Genomic DNA, 21,955 nt, shown 5'->3' with positions numbered 1-21,955 from the left:
TTTTCATTCACACTACCACAACCAGCTCTATCTTGGTTTGATTTAATGTCCTGGATCAAAATCATTTAATTATTTACTGAAAATCATGAGGCATTACATTAGACAAAGGAGAACATCTAATCACAGCTAAGAGTGCACGTTTTCAAATGATATTATTGTGGGGCTCATCAAAGAGTTGAAGAAATCTAACCAATTCACTTTTGAACTAAAAGTTCTACAATGGCTCACCTCTGCACGCCAGGATCATCATCAAGATCAGCTGCCTTATTTGCAATGCCCTCTACACCAAGATCCCTGTCTACCTATACCTATCAAAAAAACCTAACAATATCTGGAGGTCAATACCAGATGAGCTGCTCTGACATTGTCAGATCACAGGTTAAAAACAGCAGGAGAAGAAAATAAGCGGTCACTGCCTGTAACACCAGGATCTGGAACAACATACACCTAAACATCAGAACAGCATCAACCCATCCAAAATTCAGAACAAAATTGAAAACTATTTAAATAACACTATCTCAAATAGGCGGACTTCGCGCCATTTCCACTAGCAAACACCCTTCCATCTCCTTCTATGTGCTTTACCTCCTCCCTCTGTCCCATCCATTGCCCCATGAATCCTCTGCGTAGTGCTTCGTTGCTAATCAGCTAGGTTTGCGCTTTAGAATTGCCATAATAAACACACAAACATACAAATACAGACTGCGCAAATTGTTATTTCATGGTTTGACTAGGCAACTCCCTCCTAACTGGTCTACAAAATACTTTGCACTAATAAGGCATATTGCTGTGTCATTTACTACAAAAGAAAATTGCTCTCAAATGAAGATGGCTCAATCTACAAGTCTGCCTGTATTACACAAAATTATGCATATAGCGATTCGGCGAATTTTTGGTAACACAGGGACTGGTGGACTTATGGAGACAGTTACATCCCGAGGACCATCAGTACACATTTTACTCTGCCGTCCATGGCAGCCTGTCCCGTATTGACTACTTTCTTGCGCTTGGGGGCGGTCTCCTCACAATACGTGACGTACAAATTAGACCCAGGGGCATATCAGATCACTCCCCACTATCACTGACTTTATCTTGCCCGGAAATAGCTCGCAAACGAATTTACCCGATTTTCCCAGGATATCTCAAAGTGCCGCATATACGCAGAGAGCTAAAAAAGGCAGCCCAATGCTATTTCGTCGAAAACGCGGCCTCAGTGACGTCACCCATGGTCCTGTGGGAAGCCTATAAGACTGTTCTGAGAGGGCAAGCAATTACGTCCATAGCGGGGTACAAGCTTACTCAAAAGAAGGAACTGTTAGCGCTACAACTAGAACTTAACAAAGTGAACTTATCCCACATGGCGGACCCAACTGAAAATACACTACATGCGCTTCGGCTCTGTCAACGGCTCCATGACGACCATCTTCGTCGGAAGACAGTCGAGAGCATTGCAGCGACAGCGCACAGAGTCTATGAAATTGGTGATAAGGCCAGTAGGCTCTTGGCCTTGTTAGACAAGAAAAAAGAAAGTACTAAAAATATACTGCAGCTGAGAGGCACAGACGGAGAGCTACATGCACGTCCGTCAGTGATAGTGGAAGCCTTGGCTGACCACTTTCAGGAACTATATACCCCTGAGGTAGACATAACATTAGAGGCGGCAACGGTGGCCCTCCACGGGGTACCAACACAGACCCTATCACAAGGAGCAATGGAGGAGCTTGAAGCTGACTTGTCAGCGGAAGAGATACAATTGGCCATTAATGCATTGCATTCCGGTAAGGCAATGGGCCCTAATGGGATACCAATAGAGTGGTATAAGACTATGTCAGAAGCGTTGAGTACACCCCTACGGGATATGTATACGGAAAGCTTGGAACAGGGGGTCCTGCCCCTCGACCAGCGTGTAGCAACTATAGTAGCGATTCCAAAGCCAGATAAGCCACCCGCTGAGAGCACGTCTTACCGCCCAATATCACTCCTAAATGCCAAGGCCAAAATTTTAGTGAAGTTGTTAGCCAGCAGGCTGATGCCTCATCTCGCACAATTAGTCCACCCGGACCAGTCAGGCTTCATGCCGCACAGGAGCACAGCGCTAAACCTCCGTAGAATACACGGAGCGTTGGCACGGGCCCCATCACTGACGGAAGCGGCGACCATTTTGTCATTGGATGCCAGGATGGCGTTCGAAATGGTGGAGTGGCAGTACATTTTTGCAGTCCTGGAAGACATGGGCTTCGGCCCTAAATTTATCTCCTGGATTCGGCTCCTGTATACGGCTCCAGTGGCGCACGTGGCGGCGAACGGCCACATCTCCCGTGTCATTTCATTAGCTAGGGGAACGAGACAGGGATGCCCACTCTCGCCCTTGCTGTTTGCCTTAGTCTTGGAGCCATTGGCCACAGTTATTAGAATGTCCCAATTGCTGAGGGGAATACGGTGGGGGGAAAACTGGGAAGACAGAGTCTCTCTATACGCCGACGATATGTTAATTTATCTGTCGGATCCTGAGAGGAGCATTCCGGTATTATTGGCGCTATGTGATCAGCACGGACGCACCTCTGGTTATAAGATTAATTGGACAAAGTCGGTGATTTATGTGCTTAAAGGCCCCCCTCCAAAACTCCCTACCGACTGTACGTTGACGGTAGCGGACACCTCCTTCAAGTATCTAGGGATCCACATAACTCGCGACGATAAAGCCTTCTATGAACTAAACCTATTGCCACCGCTCATTCGGCTGCAATCAGATGCGAGACATTGGAAGGCTCTTCCGCTGACGCTGCTGGGGAGAGCGGCGCTGTTCAAAATGATGGCGCTGCCTCGTTTCCTGTATGTGTTGGAAAATACGCCGGCTTTGGTACCACCCTCATACTTTCGTAGAGTGACGGCGGTGGTGACTGAACTGTTGTGGGGGGACCGCCCGGCTTGTGTGGCACACACGAAGCTTGTCAGGGACTGGTACGACGGCGGGATAGCCCAGCCGAATGTACAATTGTACTATTGGGCGGCTCACCTCAAGGTAATAAACCAATGGCTGCATGTCCCGCAGGATGACCCGGCCTATCTTGCGGATAGAGCGCAGCTGGGCACACATAGTTTACTAGCCCCGCTGTATAACAAGAGGCTAGCAGCGAAACTCACGGGCCCCACTAAGCACACGGTGGCACTGTGGCACAAGGTGCAGGTGAAATTAAAGTCGGGGGTGTCATAACGAAGCTTACACCACTGTGGGATACCAAGGCATTGGGTCAATTACGACATAGTAAAGGGTTCACACAGTGGGATAACATCGGCATCTTCGCGGTGGGGGACATGTGGACGAGAGATGGGGTGGTCTCTTTTGAGACCACCCCAACTTTAAACGCTGCAACTTTAAACTGGGCTGCATTATCTTTAAGGCCTAGGCTGGTCTTGGCCCCGCTTTTATTTCCTCCTCCCTTTGTCATTACGCTCCTTCACGCAACCTCCGATCTTCCCATCTGGCTTTGCTTAAAACTCCTACCTTCAAACGTAAGAAACATGGTGGGCTCTGATTTTAATTTCTCGCTCCTTCCTTCTGGAACGCGCTCCCGCTGGAGTTTAGGCTCACTTCCTCTTCCACTCAATTCAGGTCTCTCCTGAAGACTCACTTGTTTCGTAAGAGTTACAATTAGGTCCCCCCTTGGTCTTTATTTCTCCTTCTTCCCCGCCGCCCTTCTATCCATTTATCGTTTCTGTTCCCTATCTGCCGATTAGCGCCAAGAAACCGTTGGGTGTATGTGTGCTCTATAAGTCTTTTTACATTACATAACATAACATTACATATCTACAACAACAATATAACCTGGGGCACAATGAGATCTACCGTTATATCCAAATAAGACATGCATTGATGACAGCGATAGACACGGGTACAAAGGTCCCAGAATCTTCCCCGCTGGAAGACCGCCTCCTCACAGACTACATGCAAACTAGGGCCACTTCCCTCACATACCGGAAACTACTGAACAACCTACCAGACCCCTTGCAGAAACTGAGGGAAAAATGGGAGAGTGAGATAGCAGAGATGGACGAGGCAGACAGGAACGCTGCGATGGCATCCCCTAGGGAAGCTGGTATCTCAGCGCGATTACGACTGGTGCAGTTTAAGATATTGCACAGGATTTACTACACGAGGACCACCTTGCATAAAATCCACAGGGCAGAACATCCATTTTGTCTCAGGGGCTGTGGAGAGGAGGGTACGCTGCTGCACACACTTTGGGAGTGCCCGATAATAGCTGAATACTGGCGACAGATACTGCGTACTATTTCACAAACTCTGAATGTCTCCATTACACCAGATCCGCGAGTATGCCTGCTGAATGTATGGGGGCCGAATGACCTGACGCACCAGGGACAGCAATGGGCCACTATAGGTATTATGGTGGCCAAAAGGGATATAGCGCAGAAATGGGGGGCGGCAGATGCGCCGACCCGGATGTAATGGTGTAGGAATATGGATATGCTACTGGTGATTGAGCGTGCAGTATACAAACAGAGGGCCAATCCTCGGAAATGGAATGGAGTCTGGCTGCCATGGAATCGATATCGGGGGGATCTATGTGAGCCGCTGCCAGAGGAGGACGTAGATAGCTCAGTAGATGAAGAAGATGTGGATTAGATGACTAACTTGAGGGATAGCGGCACTGGTGGGGTGGTAGCACGAGGCTGGGTGTAGAGCTCAGCTGATCGTACGAAGCCCTGAAAATTGTGAGACGCAAAAGAAGTGCTGAGATTGATTTGCCGTTGTAGAGTCTAGAATTAGGAGTGCTGAAATGTATGTTGGATATTGGTTCTATCGAGTCATAAGTTGCGTTATGATTATAACAAAAAAAAAAAGTAAGAAGGACTTGGATTTTACATAAGTTTTACCCTGTTGTCTGCTGTTGGATTGTTAAATTGATATCGAATCATAGGTGGGCGGCTAGATGGCAATGTATTTTCTCTACCAGTATTGAATTGGCAGCCGGCCTCCGGGTTGTAGGCAAATGCTGTGTAAAATTAGCAGAGGTAAATAAAGTCTTACGAGAAAAAAAAAATGAAAAAAAAAATGAAACATATTTCTTGGTAATTCTAAAGTTTGGTGGAAACAAGTATTTCAATATGATCAAAACAAATCAATAGACTAGGTGATGACATTTCCACATATTATTGTTTTTGCGCTGTATACTTTTATCATTAAACCGTATGTTTGTGCAAAAAAAAAAAAAAACAATTATGCATATAGGAACCCATATCTCTATTTGGCAAACAAACTTAAAATGTTGGGAGTAAATGTTCTCTTTTCAGCACTTAATCCCTCATGCTACAACCTGCAGAGTTAAAAAAAACCTTTCAGGGCACATTCAATCACATGCGATGATCAAGAAGCATCTCAAGCTCCTTTTCTTTAAGAAACACTATTCACCTGGATCTTTCTGACTGACTGTGGTTGCTGCTAATCATCTGCTCATCAGCTATGCATTCTGTTCTACCATCTCTTTTCCTACTTCCCACATTCCTCATTTGCTTCTCTCAACCATGTTTCCTCACATCAGGTCAAGCTCCTTTTGAAAACACATCTATTTCCATTATCATTTTTGCATATTTCGACTAACAGCATTACACAACACCCTCATTGTATCATATTTTCTATGTGATATTATGAGCCTTTAACTTTAACAAACTCTTCCATATTTATACGGTTGTAAAAATGTTAATGCACATGTGTGTAAGTAAAAATTGCATTTTGTCTGTCATGATTAGTTCACTTTTCCATTATCTTGGATTAGGTAAAAGAGAAATCAACCACAATAACTTGATGTCTGCAAATTTGTTTGTAAAACGTATAGAGACAAGGTAATTTAAGTTGCTGAAGAAATTATAATTTATCAGTGAGATTTTTAGCTTTCATTTTGTCTAAATTAACAATAATCAACACAATATTAAATAATGGCACCACAAGAGTTAGCCAACTTATGACTTTTCTATTGCTCCGCAGTACATTTCTGAATTTAGAATACATATTCATACAATAACTAACTAGGTGTCTTTAGTCTTCAACATGGAGACAGGACTGCTCACATTAATTCTCAAAAACAACAACTTTATATTACTTACCAATTGTTTGCCATTCCAATCATATTCATAATCAAACATGAACCCCTTCCGATCAAACAAGTCCGTAAAGAGCTTCCGTAAGTAGTCATAATCTGGTTTCTCAAAAAAATCTAGTCTTCTTACATAGCGTAGATATGTGGCCATCTCTTCTATAAAGAAAAGTAACTTTTATTTTGGTATATGTGCAACATATGTTCATGCATCGAATTGTATTTATTATTTGCATTATTTTTCTCAGTTTTCCTGGTGTTATGGTTCATTTATTAAATAAGAATGTCAACCAGAATCTATTTTTAAAACAACTCAACACCTTGTATTATATTATGCCAGGGTTAGCCATTTGTAGAATTCCGATTTGTGCCAATTTGGATACGTTGCCATTCATTAATCAAATTCTCACATGCAAACTTTAACAATGATGTACACTATCCCAACCGAAGCCTCTGCACTATTTTAAGGGCAGTAATTATCTCTCCTAATGAAGTATAAAATTGCAAAAATAAGAGAGCCGGTAAGAGGTTTTAATCAAGTCTGAGCCTCAAGCTAGTCATTTCTTTTTCAACTTTTAAAAGTTGAAAATTTGGATTGAAAATGTGATTAATGTTAAGTTAAGACTGACAACAAAGTACAAGTTACTTACCTTCGGTAACATAATATCTGGTAGAGACACAGTCTAGCCACAGATTCCTTAACTTTTGAATTCTCCCCAGGTGCCAGTTTGGATCTGGAAATTTTTCAGCAGTACCTCTGCGGGCCTGGGGACGGCGTTGTACAGCTCAGTGATGACATCGTCTCCGGATATGACGTCAATGAGGCCATATAAGCCACTCTAGAAACTGGCTGTGTAAACAGTGGACTAAAAAAATTCAAAATCTTTAAAAAGCACCAATTACAAATAAAATGAAATGGAATGTCAATACCATCCAAAGGGTTTAAAGTAAAAACCCATATTAATAAACAATGCTCCGGCTATGTGAAATCCTGCACCTGGGAGCAGAAATATCCTTAAAAAAGAGCAACACCCTCCACTCTACAAACCATTCACTAATGGAAGTGAGAGGCATGAACATACCCATATAAGACCCATGAAACAACAATAAAATGTTGGTTGAGCCACTATTACGAGAGATAGTGACTACTGGTAAACAAACACGTTTAAATACAGAGATTTACCCCTTGTCTCACAGGTCTTTCACAGAGGAGGAAGGATGGGCGGGACTTTAAGGAATCTGCGGCTAGATTGTGCCTCTACCAGACATTATGTTACCGAAGGTAAGTAACTTGTACATCTGATAGAGACATCTAGCTGCAGATTCCCTAACTTTTGAATTACATACCATAGCCACCCCCCCATGGAGGAAGGTCTGCAAACTAATCCTACAACAGTTCTCCAAGAGAACCAGCCGGTCAATACCAACAACCGACTAAATGTATGTAGGAGTAGCAGCAAAAGAGGCTGGCAGCAGTTGGTTTCAGATGGCCTTCAAACAGCCAAACTGCTCATCAAATGTAGAATGGATTCCACTGACTCCATTGGACAGACCATGGCGTCTGCAATGGCATTGCGACGACATGCATGGCTCCGGGCATCTGGATTTCCGGAACCTGTCTAGTCGTTCTTGATGGACATGCCATTTGATGGGGCTCTTCTTGATGAAGCCCAAGCGGAAGCGGCCCAACAAAGGTTTAGGGATAGGCAGAGAGTTCAACCCTTAGCCTGTCTCCTCCTTCCTTTATCAGTTTGTGTGGATGGGGACCCCCTTTTTTTCTGCGGAGTTACCTCCTTTGGTCCCGAATTAAATCAGTCTGTATGTTTTTTGTACCACTTATTCTATTGCTGGTGTTATGGCTTGTCCTGCTGGTCTTTGCACACACGCTTTGTTGCTAGAGTGGAGAATCATGCCGGGGCAAGCTTTGCAGATGTCCGCAGTTAGGCAGGGGACATTGACCAGCGAAATTCCCTGAGTTGCTGGGCCACTCTGTACTGAAGGGAGGAGCCAAAGCCCCTTTCTAAGTAGCGTTTCTTCGAGCTCTTATTCTCTAGATTACATAGTATCTTTCTCAGTATGTCAGAGGGGGTATCCACAACTATTTTCTACAATGGTGATCTATGATATTCCTTGTAAAAACAAAAATACCTGTCTAAGAGCTGTAATACAGTGAACTAACAATCCACTCCAAAAGACGTAGTGGTTTTAATACATGTTTTTTCACAGTAAGAACCCATGTTCAGCCCAGTCAAACACAACATGAAGGAAGATTAACATACAGCCAGAGCCATGTTTCTAAAAAGTTTTTTTTCCTGCTTCACTATCAAGCCAAATCAACTCTAGAAGGCTAAAAAGTTACCTAATTGAATTTCTAAAATTGTTGCTCCAATCTTAAAACCTTCAAATGTATTAAGCATAAAGTTACAGACAAGAAGAGCCAAACTTGAAAAGCTTGGACTAGTTAGTATGAACCTAAAGTTTTGAAATTGTGATGTAGGCCATGTCTGAGGAAATCTCTCACCCCGTGCTTTATGTGCACAGGAGCCAAGTGATCCAATGTGTGTCAAACCTTCATGTCTATCCAGGTTTTTTGCCCAAAAATCATTTTACCTTATCATTGTAAACAGGAACTTGCAAGTCCCTGAATGAAAGAGTTTTTGACTAAAAGGCCTTTGCTTACCAAGTTTACTATTTCATTTTCATAACTTGGAAGACTGTGGTGGTTAAACCTCTATAAAAGAAGGCCTCTCTGTATCCTTCTGAATTAAAAAACTTATCGGCCCATCTGCTCGTTGCCACTCCCCACAAAAATCCTGGAGAAACATCTCAATCTCCATCTATTTGGATGAACACCATTTGTTTGATGGTCTCTCAGCATGGTTTTAGAAATGGCCACAGCACTGAGACTGCGTTAACCTCTGCAATCAATAACATTCAAACTAAGATTGATGCGTGCACACCACTTTACTGATCCTCTTAGATCTAACTGCAGCCCTTGATACCATCTCCCCCCTGAGATTGGCTGGCCAGCTTAAGAAAATTGGGGTTACGGGCTCTGCTCTGAAGCCTCTTGCCTCATTTCTTACTGACCGGTCCCAAATAGTAAAAATGGATCAATTTTACTCTGACGCTAATTATATGTTCTGCAGAGTCCCTCAGGGCTGTTCATGGAGTCCAACTCTGTTTAACAACTTTGTTGCCCCTCTAGCCAAGGTCATCAGATCCTTTGGGATGGAGGCGCTAGCCTATGCTGATGACACCCAAATAGAGGCGTCCACAAAAAACTTTAAAAATTGCATGCAGGCGGGGGCGTGGCTTGTCAACATTCAAGATGGCCGCACTGGGATAAAGCTCCGGTCGGCCGCTGACTAATTCTCCCCTCACATCCGTCACACTGATCGGTTTGCCCGCAATTCCCGCTGCTGTTGATGAGACTTGAGCTCTGGATCAGTCCGATCCGCTGCAGAGGTCACCTGGGCTTCGATTGCCAAAACTAGAGTAATTTAAATATCGACCAAGAGATTCGCGCAGACAGAGCCGTGAGGTCGCACGGCCTTCCCTGCTGCCGACGGACGCATCAGAGACAATCGGCCTAAGGGGGTGCTTGGCGAGAACACCTCGAATTACATGCTCCAGGCTCGGGGACCTACGCGGACTTCTACTGACTGCCGGTGAGTGACGGAGGCCCGCGGTGCTCAGATCATCACACCTGGCAAGGGCACCGCACGAGGGTCCGCGACAATTCTTAAACACGAACCGCAGACGGAGGCCCCCGTCACTGTACACCCCGCCAGGCCTAACGAATCGTGCTGGGGCCAATGAGCGATACGGGACCGTCTGAGACGTTTTGTTCCCCCCCCCCCCCCCCCCACCCCCCCACCATCCATTTGGTGACTTGACTCTGCTGGGAGTTGGGGACTTTCTTTGTGCAGACAGGGACGGCTGCCTCCCTGACTCTTCTGCACGCCGGAGCTGTGGATCAATTACCCCGTTGTGCGAACTGCGACCTTCAGTGCCCTGGCTGCACCTGCCTGCGATACAGCCACCGCCATTTTGAGCCACAAACTGCTTTTAACCAAAGGGGCACTGACCCAACCGATCTGCCCCTGCCTGTCTGGTGCCTTGTTTGACCGGCGCTCGACGCTCCTCTGACCTGACATCTCCCAGTCGGGGGGTGGAACAAGATGCAATGGCTACAGCTAGACGCACCAAGCCATCCACTCTGCACAGACTGTCAAAATGTGCTCATTCCAAGCCTGGAGACACGGAAGGGAGGCAGGATGGTACAGAGACGAAGCAACAACTTGAGAATGGGGGCACAACTCTGGCGGACATTATGGAAGTGTCCAGGGAGTCCGACCTGCATTGGAACTTAAATTTGACACCGTATCCATTGATGTAAACTTGATACTCGAAGATCTGAAGAATATGGGGGAATGGGTCAAGGCTAAGGAAGGCTCTATCGCCACACTCACGATCTCCACAACGCGGCTGGATTCGATGGTCAAGCAACTGCAGGCCCAGCCATCCGATCTTGAGGCCCGAATAGAGGATGACGAAGGGAGCGCAAGGAGAAACAACGTTCATGCGTATCCTGGGAGTTCCCAATGGGCAGAGGGGCAGGCGGCTGACCTGTTCGTTGAGGACTTGATCCAAAATCATTTAAAACCCCAGTCCCGCTCCAAATACTTCTCCATATAACGCGCCCTCAGAGTACCTGGAGGCCCTCCGAAACCAGGCGCTCCACCACGTCCCATTCTGGCGCGGATCTCCAATTTTCGTGATCAGGATATCATTCTCCAAGCCCCCCTCTGAAATTCTTCAACACGAGCATCACCTTTTTCCCAGACTTTACCTACAAAGTACAGCAGAAATGCTGCTCATTCCTGGAAATAAAGCGTGCTCTCAGGGGGCACAATTTGAAAAATGCCATGCTACGTGTGCAAGCAGATAGTAGGTCGCTATTGCCCCAGTCCCCGGAGGAGGCCTGGGGCTGGCTGGAGAGGTGGCATTCTTCCATGGACTGTGATGGCTCTTCCCGGGATCAACCTCACAATTTCGAACGCCCTCGAGGAAAGATTGTCTGAGCTCCTGCAATACAGGTATTGGCAGACGTAACACAAACTTGGGACATCACCTCGTATTTAGTGACTTATTACGATACTGACTGTGGTACCCCTGACCAGGCTCCTTGGTTCTGGTGGTTGGGAAGCATTTGATAGCCGAACATTGGTCCTCACATACGTTGTCTCCTATTAATGAACGTTCCAAGACAATTGTTACTGTTTAACTGAGGCCTGGTTTTTGGGGGGAGATGGGTGGGTGGCCATATCGCCCGTAGTGACTGGAGTTACATGCTTTCGATGTGGGGCTACTAGATCCTTCAGGTTTCATTTTGGGCAACTGGGATGATTCTCTGGGAAGGAAGAGGGTCAAATCTTGAGTTAGATTGGTTGTGTAGCGCTCCCCTCTATTTGGTTCTCGTTATGGGTATACAAGCACTCTTCAAATTGGGGTGGAGGGCAGTTCTGAGTCCACGTTGCAGGGTAGCAGGGTGGGGCAGTGGGGGGGTTTCCCCTGGGGTGTTTTCTTAAGGGGTGTTTTCGATGTTTGTTTTATTTTTTGAGCAATCTATCTAATATGATCACTTGCACATGTAAGGTGGTTACTGGCATGCATGACAACCTCACTGGTCTACTTCTTTTCGGCTTCTCATTGCGCATTGTCATTTCCTGGGCCCTGTGGGAGGTGAGGCTCTTGTTCTCTGACCCTAATTAGTGACACTCCTACAGCTTCCACCTCCCTGGGCTGACTCAAAATTATCTCATGGAATGTGAAATGATTAGGCGACCGGATAAAAAGGGGGTTAGTCTTGCAATATCTGAAACGCCACACCCCTGACCTCGTACTTCTTCAAGAAACGCATATCCCTGGCACCACATACAGCACATTAAATTTATGGGGCTATAAACTACATGCACACGCAGGTTACACGCGGGGGTCCAGAGGAGTGGGTATTCGTGCATGCTTCTCCCTTCCCTTTCAGGTTAAAACAATCATGCACGTCCCCGCTGGGCGGTTTGTGTCACAGTATCCGGAGGATGGGAGGGTCGCTCTCTCAACGTGACTTCATTATACATACCCCCAGACTCCACTCCTCCACCCTGACTGATCTGGGCCCACACATGTTGAACTTACCCGAGTGGGACATCAATATTAGGGGGAGACTGCAATGCCGCCCTGGCTGTGGACCTGGATCATTTACTGCCACGACCTAATGAGCCACAGGGGAAACGTATGTCTGACTTTCTAATAGCCCTGAGACTGGTGGACGTGTGGCGCACACATCCCCCTTCAGATCGGCAGTACACCTTCCTTTCCGGGGTTCATGGGGGTACGTCGCGTATTGACTATCTCTTCTGTCAAGCCTCACAGCTCTCTCTGTTTAGTGATATCACCTTTTTGCCCAGGGGCATATCCGACTACTCTCCTATCCTGGCTCATTACTGTGGTGTTCCTTCCGCCTTTCGTCGGGAGATGGCCCTCAACCCATGGTATATTAAAATCCCGGATATACCAGATAAAATGATGTAGGAAGTTTTGCAGAAAATTAGGGCTCCGTCGACTCGGATGTGACGTTGTCGGAGGCATGTAAGACGGTGATTCGGTGGTGTGGGGTGGCGGCAGTTGCGGGCCATCGAAAGGAGAAACACAAGCGACTAGAGGATATAGAACTAGAGGTGGCCAACCTTGAACGCGACCTAGTCGCTTCCACATCCCCGGACTCTTCCCACACACTTGCAGTGAAACAAAAGGAATATCATGATATAGCCAGGGAGGCAGCCCAAGTGCACTGCCGCTCCACTCAATATTGTGTATATGAAATAGGAGATAAGGCCAGTAAATTGTTGGTGTGGCTAGATAGACATGAGTTGGCCAACAAGTGGGTGGCTGAGATGGTCACCCCTAGTGGCGAAAGGCGAAGCGACCGAGATGGAATTGCTGATATTTTTGCTAACCATTTTGAGCGCCTCTATGTCCCTATGTCCACTTCTACGCAGGAAGAAGCAGACGACCTGCTTTCCAACCTCCCCCTACCAAGATTAGACCCTCAAGATAATACAGACGTAAACACAACATTAGATCCTGAGGAGGTATCTAAGGCGATTGGCGGACTGCGCTCCGGGAAGGCCATGGGTCCTAGTGGCCTTCCGATCGAGCTTTACAAAGCAGTCTCATCGGTACTGGCTCTATACCTGGTGCGGATGTATGATGAAAGTACAGAACATGGGATTTTCCCCGAGACACAGCGATTGGTTAACATTGCGGTCATACACAAACAAGCATTTACAATGCAATGGTTTTGCCTCTGTTAAAGTTTGAGCTTCTGGCATTGCTCTTGACAATATTTTTATTTATGTTTTTTTTTAACATAAATAAATGGCATTGTCATTTACAATGCCACTAGCTTTATCTCTCGCAAATGACACACACAAACACCCACAGAGAGCCCCCCCAACACACACTCAGAGGCCTCCCCACACACACACCCACACAGAGCCCCCCACACACACAGCCACACAAAGCCCCCCACACACACAGCCACACAAAGCCCCCCCACACACCCACAGAGCCTCCCTACACACTGCGAGCCCCCCACACACTGCGAGCCCCCCCACACACTGCGAGCCCCCCCCACACACTGCAAGCCCCCCCACACACTGCGAGCCCCCCCACACACTGCGAGCCCCCCCCACACACTGCAAGCCCCCAACACACTGCGAGCCCCCCACACACTGCGAGCCCCCCCACACACTGCGAGCCCCCCCACACACTGCGAGCCCCCCCACACACTGCGAGCCCCCCCAACACACTGCAAGCCCCCACACACACTGCAAGCCCCCACACACACTGCAAGCCCCCACACACACTGCAAGCCCGAGGCCAAGCGTAGTTACAGGCAAATAGAAGGGGGTCACGTAAATGAAAAGGACGAGAGTTCGTAATGATACAAGAATAATAATAACAAATCACTGTTGAAGTGAAGGAGAGGTTATTGGCTGATGTGTCTGTTTCTGCCCACCACAAAGACAGACTACATTTTAACACCATCCCTGTGACTGTTCCACGCGCAAGAAGAAGCTGGGCCACGAATCAACATTAGTCTGCACAGATGAGGCAGTTTCATAAACACAACACATAAGGCGAATAGAATAAATGAAAACACAACTAACAAGCACTTTATGCGCAAAACAAACAGTAAGATTACATTACTAAATCAAAGCAGAGATCACAGACAGCAGGATCAGAATAAAACAAGCATTGAAAATGCAACAGCTCTCGCCTCGGTTAAGTTAAAGCCATTTGCTTTGCTAATGGTATTGTATAGCAAAGCAAATGGCTTTAACTTAATACAAGGTGAGACTTATTGCATTTTTAATGCTTGTTAAATCTCGCCAGCGAGACTGCGCATGAGACTGATTTACCCACCAGCGAGTGCTTTAAAGTAGCTAACAAATGACATGATCAGCGCTATAAAAACGCCAATAGTAAGTAATTCAGTCAAAGCGTGCACGTTATCAGAACATTCATTCAAATGTTGACACCGCTACCCAGCAAATGGTTACAGCCAGCAGACCGGCACATACCAAAAGCAAATGTGAGCCACTGTTATACACAGTCCTTAAATGGCAACTCCTTTTCAGCTCATCTGCTTCTTTAGAAACATATACCAACAACTTGCAAATTTGTCTAGGGTAGGACTTATCCCCCACCACGCCTAAATCCTGGGCTACTAGCCCTCCAAAGAGGATCACAATTTGCACCACTGATAAGGTACAATAACCGTCAAAAATGTCTAGCGTTGCATGTGCACCCAATAAAAGGAGACCTGTATTATGGAGCTGGTTTAAATTGTCCATCTGGAGGATGGTCCCTTCTGTATTGAGGAGCTAATAGTGAAAGCAAGCAGATACAAACAGCCCAGACTGATATAGATTTTAAAAAATGAACGGTGAAAATGTTTTTAACTACTCCCATAGTGGGGCTTCTCTGGCTTGTTGTACAAAATGGTCTACATGTTGCCTCAGAGAGGGGTGGAGAAAATATACTTTTTTTTTTAAAATAAGAAGTAGAACGTTCTGGTTGTGTGCGTGGTATTAGAAAAAATGATGACTAACTTTTATAAAGACGTTTGAGCATGGGTACTTTGCTGCTAACCACAGCTGTACGTTCCAACGGCGTTTAATCTGATAAGTAATGTTATTCGAGGTACATGCGATGAAAATTAAACACTGTCCTGTACGCTTAACACAAGAAAACAAATTGCAGTTAAAAAAACGCATAAGTCTTACAATCTACTTACTCAACATTGTAAAAAAAACTACTATAAACAATCAGTTGTCTAAAAGAATCTCCAAAACAAGTATTCACTTTAAGTAGAACATCCACATACACCCACCACGCCACAACAGAATAGAATGATTATGAAAGTGATGCGTCCTTCTCAAAGAGTATATGGATGGGTCCTTCAAATCAAAACATGGTAGGAGCTTCTTGCATCATCTAGCTTTGGCATTAGACGCAGGCAACGGCATGTTGCTAAGGACGTATTGCCAATACTTACCCATTTTTAGGCTTTCAATAACGCAGAACACCACAAATTTTCGAGCACGATCTATAAACAACTAAGAGAGCGCTCTATACTGCGACACTCAACGCACAGCATACATCCCAATGAACAGGGCAACGAGACTTCGTGTGGTCCTCAGTTTGTTTACATTACGGGCCCAGAGTGGGGGAAAGCACGATACCTTGATCTATCCAGCACACCATGCTAAGGCCAGACGAGAGGGACTGTGAATGCCAACGAAGGATTATACTACAGTAGAGGCATACTACTACCCTCAAAACACCCAGGCCTAAAATCCCCCAACGGCGCCCTAAGGGAGACGGCCCGAGCCATAAACACGAGGTGCACGACTGCACCCCTAGCATTTTATTTATTTAATTTCGGTGGAAGATTTTCGTAGCCCCTCCGACATCTCTTACCTTCGTGGGTCTTGGCGATCTTCGCCATCTTGCCGGACGGTATCTGTTAGCTGATTCTACGCAGGGGCGATCTGCTACTGTTTCCGGTAGTGCGCAGTGTGTAGAAATAGAGTGTTAAATTCAAGTGGGACGCAGGAGCTTCAAAGGCTATCTTGTACGCATGTTCGATAGTAGGTTAACCTGACCGCCATCTTAGAATGGTGTTGCAACCACATTACTAGTTGGTGTCGAAACCAGTCTGGCTAATGGCGGGCGCTTCCACCTGTTTTAAACTTAGTTTAGTATTCAAATTAAAACAAAATAATTTTTAAAACTGGCAGATGACGGGGGAGCGGGAGGGGGGCGGGAACGGCCACGGGAGAGCGGGAGGGGGGCGTGAACGGCCACACACTGACGGGAGAGCGGGAGGGGGGCGGGAACGGCCACACACTGACGGGAGAGCGGGAGGGGGGCGGGAACGGCCACACACTGACGGGGGGGCGGGAAACGAACCAACAGCGGGAGGGGGGACAGGAAAGGGAAGACTCACCTGGACTTCCTCGGCCGGCGGTCGGCCGCAAAATGGCCTAAACAAACCTCGACGAGCCCGCAAAAACGCCCCGCCCACCGAGTGAACACGTCTACATGACGTGAGCAGAAAGGGAAAAATTCTCGGGAACGCCCCCGAATCTGGTCCGGCCTTTGACGGACAGATCCGGCTCCCAATGGCTAGCCTCCATTTATGGAGCTAGCCAATGGGAGGAGGGGGCGGATACCCGACCCCACATAGAGAGATATCGAGATATCATTAGATTTTGCTAGCGCATGCGTACTTCGTACGCATTGCGTAGGCAAAACCTAAAAAGGGAAACCCCTGGTCCAATGCGATTCGTATCGACTGATTTCTCTCCTCGACCCAGAGGTCAAGATCCCAGCCAAACTTCTGGCACTTCGCTTATCGCCCCATCTCCATAAATTAATACACCAGGACCAACCCGGCTTTATGCAGACACAAAATACGGCGCTCAATCTCTGTCGCCTCTTCGGAGTACTGGGCAGAGCCTCCACCACACAAGAAGACGCGGTAATTGTGTCCTTAGACGCTAAAATAGTGTTTGACATGATGGATTGGCCTTTTTTATTTGCTTCTCTAGAAAGGTATGGCTTTGGCCCACGTTTTATGTCCTGGGTGAGTCTATTATACGCTAAACCCTTGGCCAGCGTTTCGGTGGCAGAACGGCAATTTTTGAGCTGGGGAAGGGTACGAGACAGGGCTGCCCCTGGTCACCGCTATTATTCGCTTTGGCACTGGAGTCGTTGGCGTTGTGGATCAGGGGTGACCCATCTATTCGTGGACTGAATTAGGCCCCGAATTGGTCAGACAGGATCTCCCTCTATGCCAATGACATTCTTTTATATTTAGCCAAACCCCGATCTTCACTTCACGCGGTGCTCCATATTCTCACTCTTTTTCGGTAATATGCGGGCTACACCATCAACTGGAAAAAGTAATTGATCTATGACTCCCTCCAGGCTGCACTGCCAGCATAGTCACGGACGGCTTTTGCTACCTGGGCATTTATGCCACGAGAGACGCAGATGTCTTTTGCAGGAGAAACCTCCTCCCGCCCTCTGCATCGCCTCCGGGCTGACGTACAGCATTGGAAGACATTGCCCCTTACAGAGCCGCCCTCTTCAAAATGATGGCACTTCCCCATTTCCTATATGCCCTACAGAACACACCCTTCAGCGTCTCAACACAATACTTTCAAATAATTGATTCCGAGGTCCGTTCACTGTTATGGAATGGTGGCACTACCCGAATCGCCCGGACAAAACTCAAACTCACGCACAGCTGGTACGACAGGAATATTGCTCTTCCTGCAATCAAAACATATTACTGGGCATCACAATTGGTGGTCCTCAACCACTGGGCCCACCGTCTCATTACAGACCCAGCGTACAGAATGGATAGGTTCAATATGACAGCGGGCAATTATATGAGAGCGTTGTATGGGGGGCCCAAGCAATTACCCATCTTTACACCTACATCTGCCACAGTCTCGCCCTGCACGTGGCCACTACCGCGCTGGGCTGGAAGGGAAAAATTACGCGAGTTACTCCTTTGCTGGAATCCTGCCACTTGGGTAGGCTATCAATTCTACCTGGGTTTGTTAAATGGGACCAGCTTGGTCTTTCTGCAGTGGGGTACATAGGGACAAAGGGTGCGGTGGTTCCATTCTGTGAATTGCAAGTAAAATACCAATTACACAAGTGGGAGACGTTCTGATACCGACAAGCACGTAGTGCGTTAAATAAAGCAATCCCCAAGGGTTCCAATCTGCCCACCTCTTCGCCTCAAGAAGACAGACTTCTCAACGACTATCTCCCTGACAAGGCCATTTCCCTGACCTATCGTAAGATACTTAATAACCTAACGGAACCGCTCGATAAACTCAGCATGAAATGGTCAGACGACGTAGGGGACATACCTGACGAAGACTGGAGGGAGGCCCTGGCATCTCCCAGGGAGGTGGCAATCCGGTCCCGCTTTAAGCTTATACAACTTAAAATACTCCACTGCGCTTATTACACCAATACAGCACTTGTTAAAATGGGTCCGACGACCTCCCCACTCTGACCTTTCTCTGTTGCTGCCACTAAGCTCTGGAACACCCTCCCTATGTCAATATCCGGACAGAGTCTCACTCTCTCTTCTGCAAGGCCTTGACGACCTGGCTCTTTACCACCCAACTGCTGTGAGCCTTTTATATACCTCGACTTCTGGTTCTATCAGCAGCGTTTTGATGCGCGCTTTATAAGACTAATATTCATTCATTTTATTTATTGGTGGTTTGATATAGTGCAGACAAGACCTGATGGGTTGCGGTGCACTACACTCAGAAGCAGCTAAACTGCTGGCAAACCAGAAATAAGGATCAAACTGATACACAATATAAAAAACAACCCATGAACTGCCCATTTTAGAACAACATAACAGAATTAAATAGTAAAGAAATGTTCAATGAAATTTAAAAATAGATAAAGTGATGATACACTTAGGTGAAAATGGCAGTTGAAAGGTAACATTTTAAACAAAAAAAAAATGAGAGAACTAGAACTTGTGCTCCAACGAGTGTAAAAGCCCAAAGAAACAAGACCATAATGAATGGCGACTCCTCCAACATGAATGGCATCCCCGATTAAATGAATGGTGATGATTACGGAAAGCCAAATACTTGAAGCATGATTACTGCAGTTGGGTGGGGATAGATGGGATTAGGGGGAAGCCCGGTATTTTTACCTTTAGGCCTGATTATTGTCCTGCAAGCGATTTGGGGTGTGTCTGGCTATAAGGCAAGAAAGAGAGAAATGTAATCCATCATCGACAGGAAGAAGGAGAATGAAGATGGGACAGAGTTCTAGTTGGGGCTTACTGAGTTACAGTTTTGCCTGGGCAAGGAAAGGAAGGCAGTTGGATCTCCCATTGCAAGGGGGATTCCTGGGGACGCAAGAGATGACCAGAGGACTTGGTGAAAGAGGCAAAAAGGAGCATGCACTTAAAAGACTCTTTATGACTAGAACCCGTTGATGTTTGTCCTTTAATGATCTGACAGAATACCCTAATAAAAGAATAGCCACTCCCGGGTAGTTAAAAAGAATCAAGGGGGACATATACTTTGTAGATGAGACTCGTTCAGTAGTGTAAGACACATAGAGAAAGTTATCCAGTTCCTATCCCAAACAGTTTTTCGATTCTGCCACAACTAAGAAGAGGGGGTTGAATCTTTTGTATACAACATGTTGAATTCAAATTACAATCCTCCTTTTTAGATAAAGACTGTCAGTTGCTGTTGGCAAATCAAAGGAAGGGTATTTACATTGGCAGTAAAGTACAGGCTGGACCAGAGACAGGGAGAGATTCCTCAGGCAAATTATACAAAAGCTTCTTAGCTTAGCGACAGACCCACTTTACTTGGCAGAGAACTGGGGAGTGATGGTCACAAATAATAAGTTTGGAAGAAGGATTAGAGAAATAGAAGTACTATTAGGAGCTGGAGATTTCATACAGAGTAAGGAATTTTGTATTCTTGGTGGCACTTACACCCTGAGGAGCAAGAGCATTCACAATATTTAGCAACACACAGGACATATGCAAGTGCAGAAATGCTAACGCTATTTTATCTGCCAGGCAGCCACCTCAGGGCACCAGCTCCGGGGGCGAACATAGGGTCATGAAACTCTCTGGCCACCACCAAAATGCACTGTAGCATGGGAACTAGAATCCCAAGATGAAAACAAGTTACTTACCTGTAACTTTGGTTCTCCAGTATTGGTAACTTTCATAGATTCCTATTGTTTGTATCATTCCCCGTCGTCAAGATGGGAGTCCCCGGTATATACAAAATAACCATAGAAATAGGTACAAAAAAAGAAAACGGGCTAGGCCTCATCTAGTTTTGTAGCATATCCACCTCTTTTTGTAAAAGAGACCAAATAGGGGGGCGTGGCCAAGATGGCAGCGGTGTAGGACGTGAATTACAGTCCCTCCGGCGCCACCCGCCATAAAGCAATGTATTTAGCCCTACCTGTGCCCTTCCAAGCTACCAACGGGGCACACGGGGGTCCCCTGAGCAGCCTGACTCTGGCGGTGGCACTCTCTGTACGAGGACTGGCGGCGACCCCCTCCCTGCTGCGGCGCGGCCTCAGAGCACCCGGAGTCTGGACAGCCACGTGGAGAGCGGCGGTTCCCGGAGGAGGTGTAGCGCTTACCGGGCTGAGAGTGGCTGGATCTGGGGCAGACGAGCTGCGAGAGAAGCGGCAGCGGACCGGAGACACTCAGGGCACCCTCGATGGGCTGAGCACGGCTGCCGGAAGGCTTGACACTGCCGGGATGCTCCCGTTGTGGTAGTGGCGGTTGAGCGGCCCTGGCGCCATTTACGGGTGCCCGCGAGGAGTAGTGGCGGCCTATCAGCCTAAGCGTCGGTCCGCGATTCGGCGGACGCAGCGAGGCATGCACCGGTCCACCCAGCGGTGAGCAGCAGACACGAGACCCCCCATTTTATGGTGGCAGGCCGCGGAGTGCAGCATCGACCTGTGGCTCGACGAGCAGTGCCCCCCCCCCCCGGGACGCTGCCCTCCCCCTAACTATAGCGGCTGGGACCTGCTCTGGGCCCGTGGGTAGGCAGTGGTGTGGGGGCACCTGCGCTTGACGACAGAGGAGGCCCCCGGCGACGACGGTGAGGAGAGCGCCCCCCCCGGGCCCTGGCAGCAGTACGCGATTGACTAGGCCCGGGCCCCGGAGGCCCGTGATCTCGGCCCGTGGATCAGCGGGCTTGAAGGGCGATGGGACACAGAGGTGCTTGTGGAGCCAGCTCATCTGCTTCTACGGTAACCCATTGAGCCCTGAGGCAGGAACGGAGTGAGGGCTCAGCGCCGCCCTGCACCTCGGAGAGCAGCAGGCCGGTTCAGCTTTGAGGTGAGGAGAGCGGGGGCGACTCGGTCCGTGCTTCGGCAGAAGGCGCAGGAGCGGCCTAGTGACTGGAGCGGCGGCCTTTGGGGCCTGGGACTGAGCCTGCGACTTTGAAGCTTGACCCCTCCGCCGGGTGGGGGGGGGGGTTGGGGGCGACGACTCCCTGCCTGCCCCCTTTACCTACCGCCCTGCTCCCTTGGGTGGGGACCGAGAACGGAGGCTGGGGCATCTCCCTGGTGATGCAGGAGGGGTGGTGCGGCCCTCTTATCAATGGTGGTCCTCGGCCCCACACACGTGAAGCTCCGTTGTCCCTCAGCCTCTCACCCCCAGAGGGCATAGC

The 21,955-nt window shown here is 47.6% G+C and overlaps 1 protein-coding gene across 8 annotated transcripts in view; it reads right to left on the bottom strand.

Moving 5' to 3' along the window:
- Nucleotides 1–21,955, bottom strand: part of CSNK1G3 (casein kinase 1 gamma 3) — a 406,194-nt gene that overhangs the window by 143,510 nt on the left and 240,729 nt on the right. For 4 of the 8 annotated variants that reach the window (XM_078675581.1, XM_078675576.1, XM_078675578.1 and 1 more), the window contains exon 9: nt 6,124–6,272. In XM_078675581.1, the coding sequence (XP_078531707.1) occupies nt 6,124–6,272 (149 nt within the window). The remainder of the gene's footprint in view (nt 1–6,123; nt 6,273–21,955) is intronic. The other 4 variants (XM_078675582.1, XM_078675577.1, XM_078675583.1 and 1 more) reach the window with 1 other exon arrangement.

Source organism: Lissotriton helveticus, chromosome 2_1 (assembly GCF_964261635.1).
Source record: "Lissotriton helveticus chromosome 2_1, aLisHel1.1, whole genome shotgun sequence".
Taxonomy (NCBI): Eukaryota; Metazoa; Chordata; class Amphibia; order Caudata; family Salamandridae; genus Lissotriton; species Lissotriton helveticus.
The sequence above is the reverse complement of the archived record's forward strand: the minus strand, read 5'-3'. Positions and strand labels throughout refer to the sequence as shown.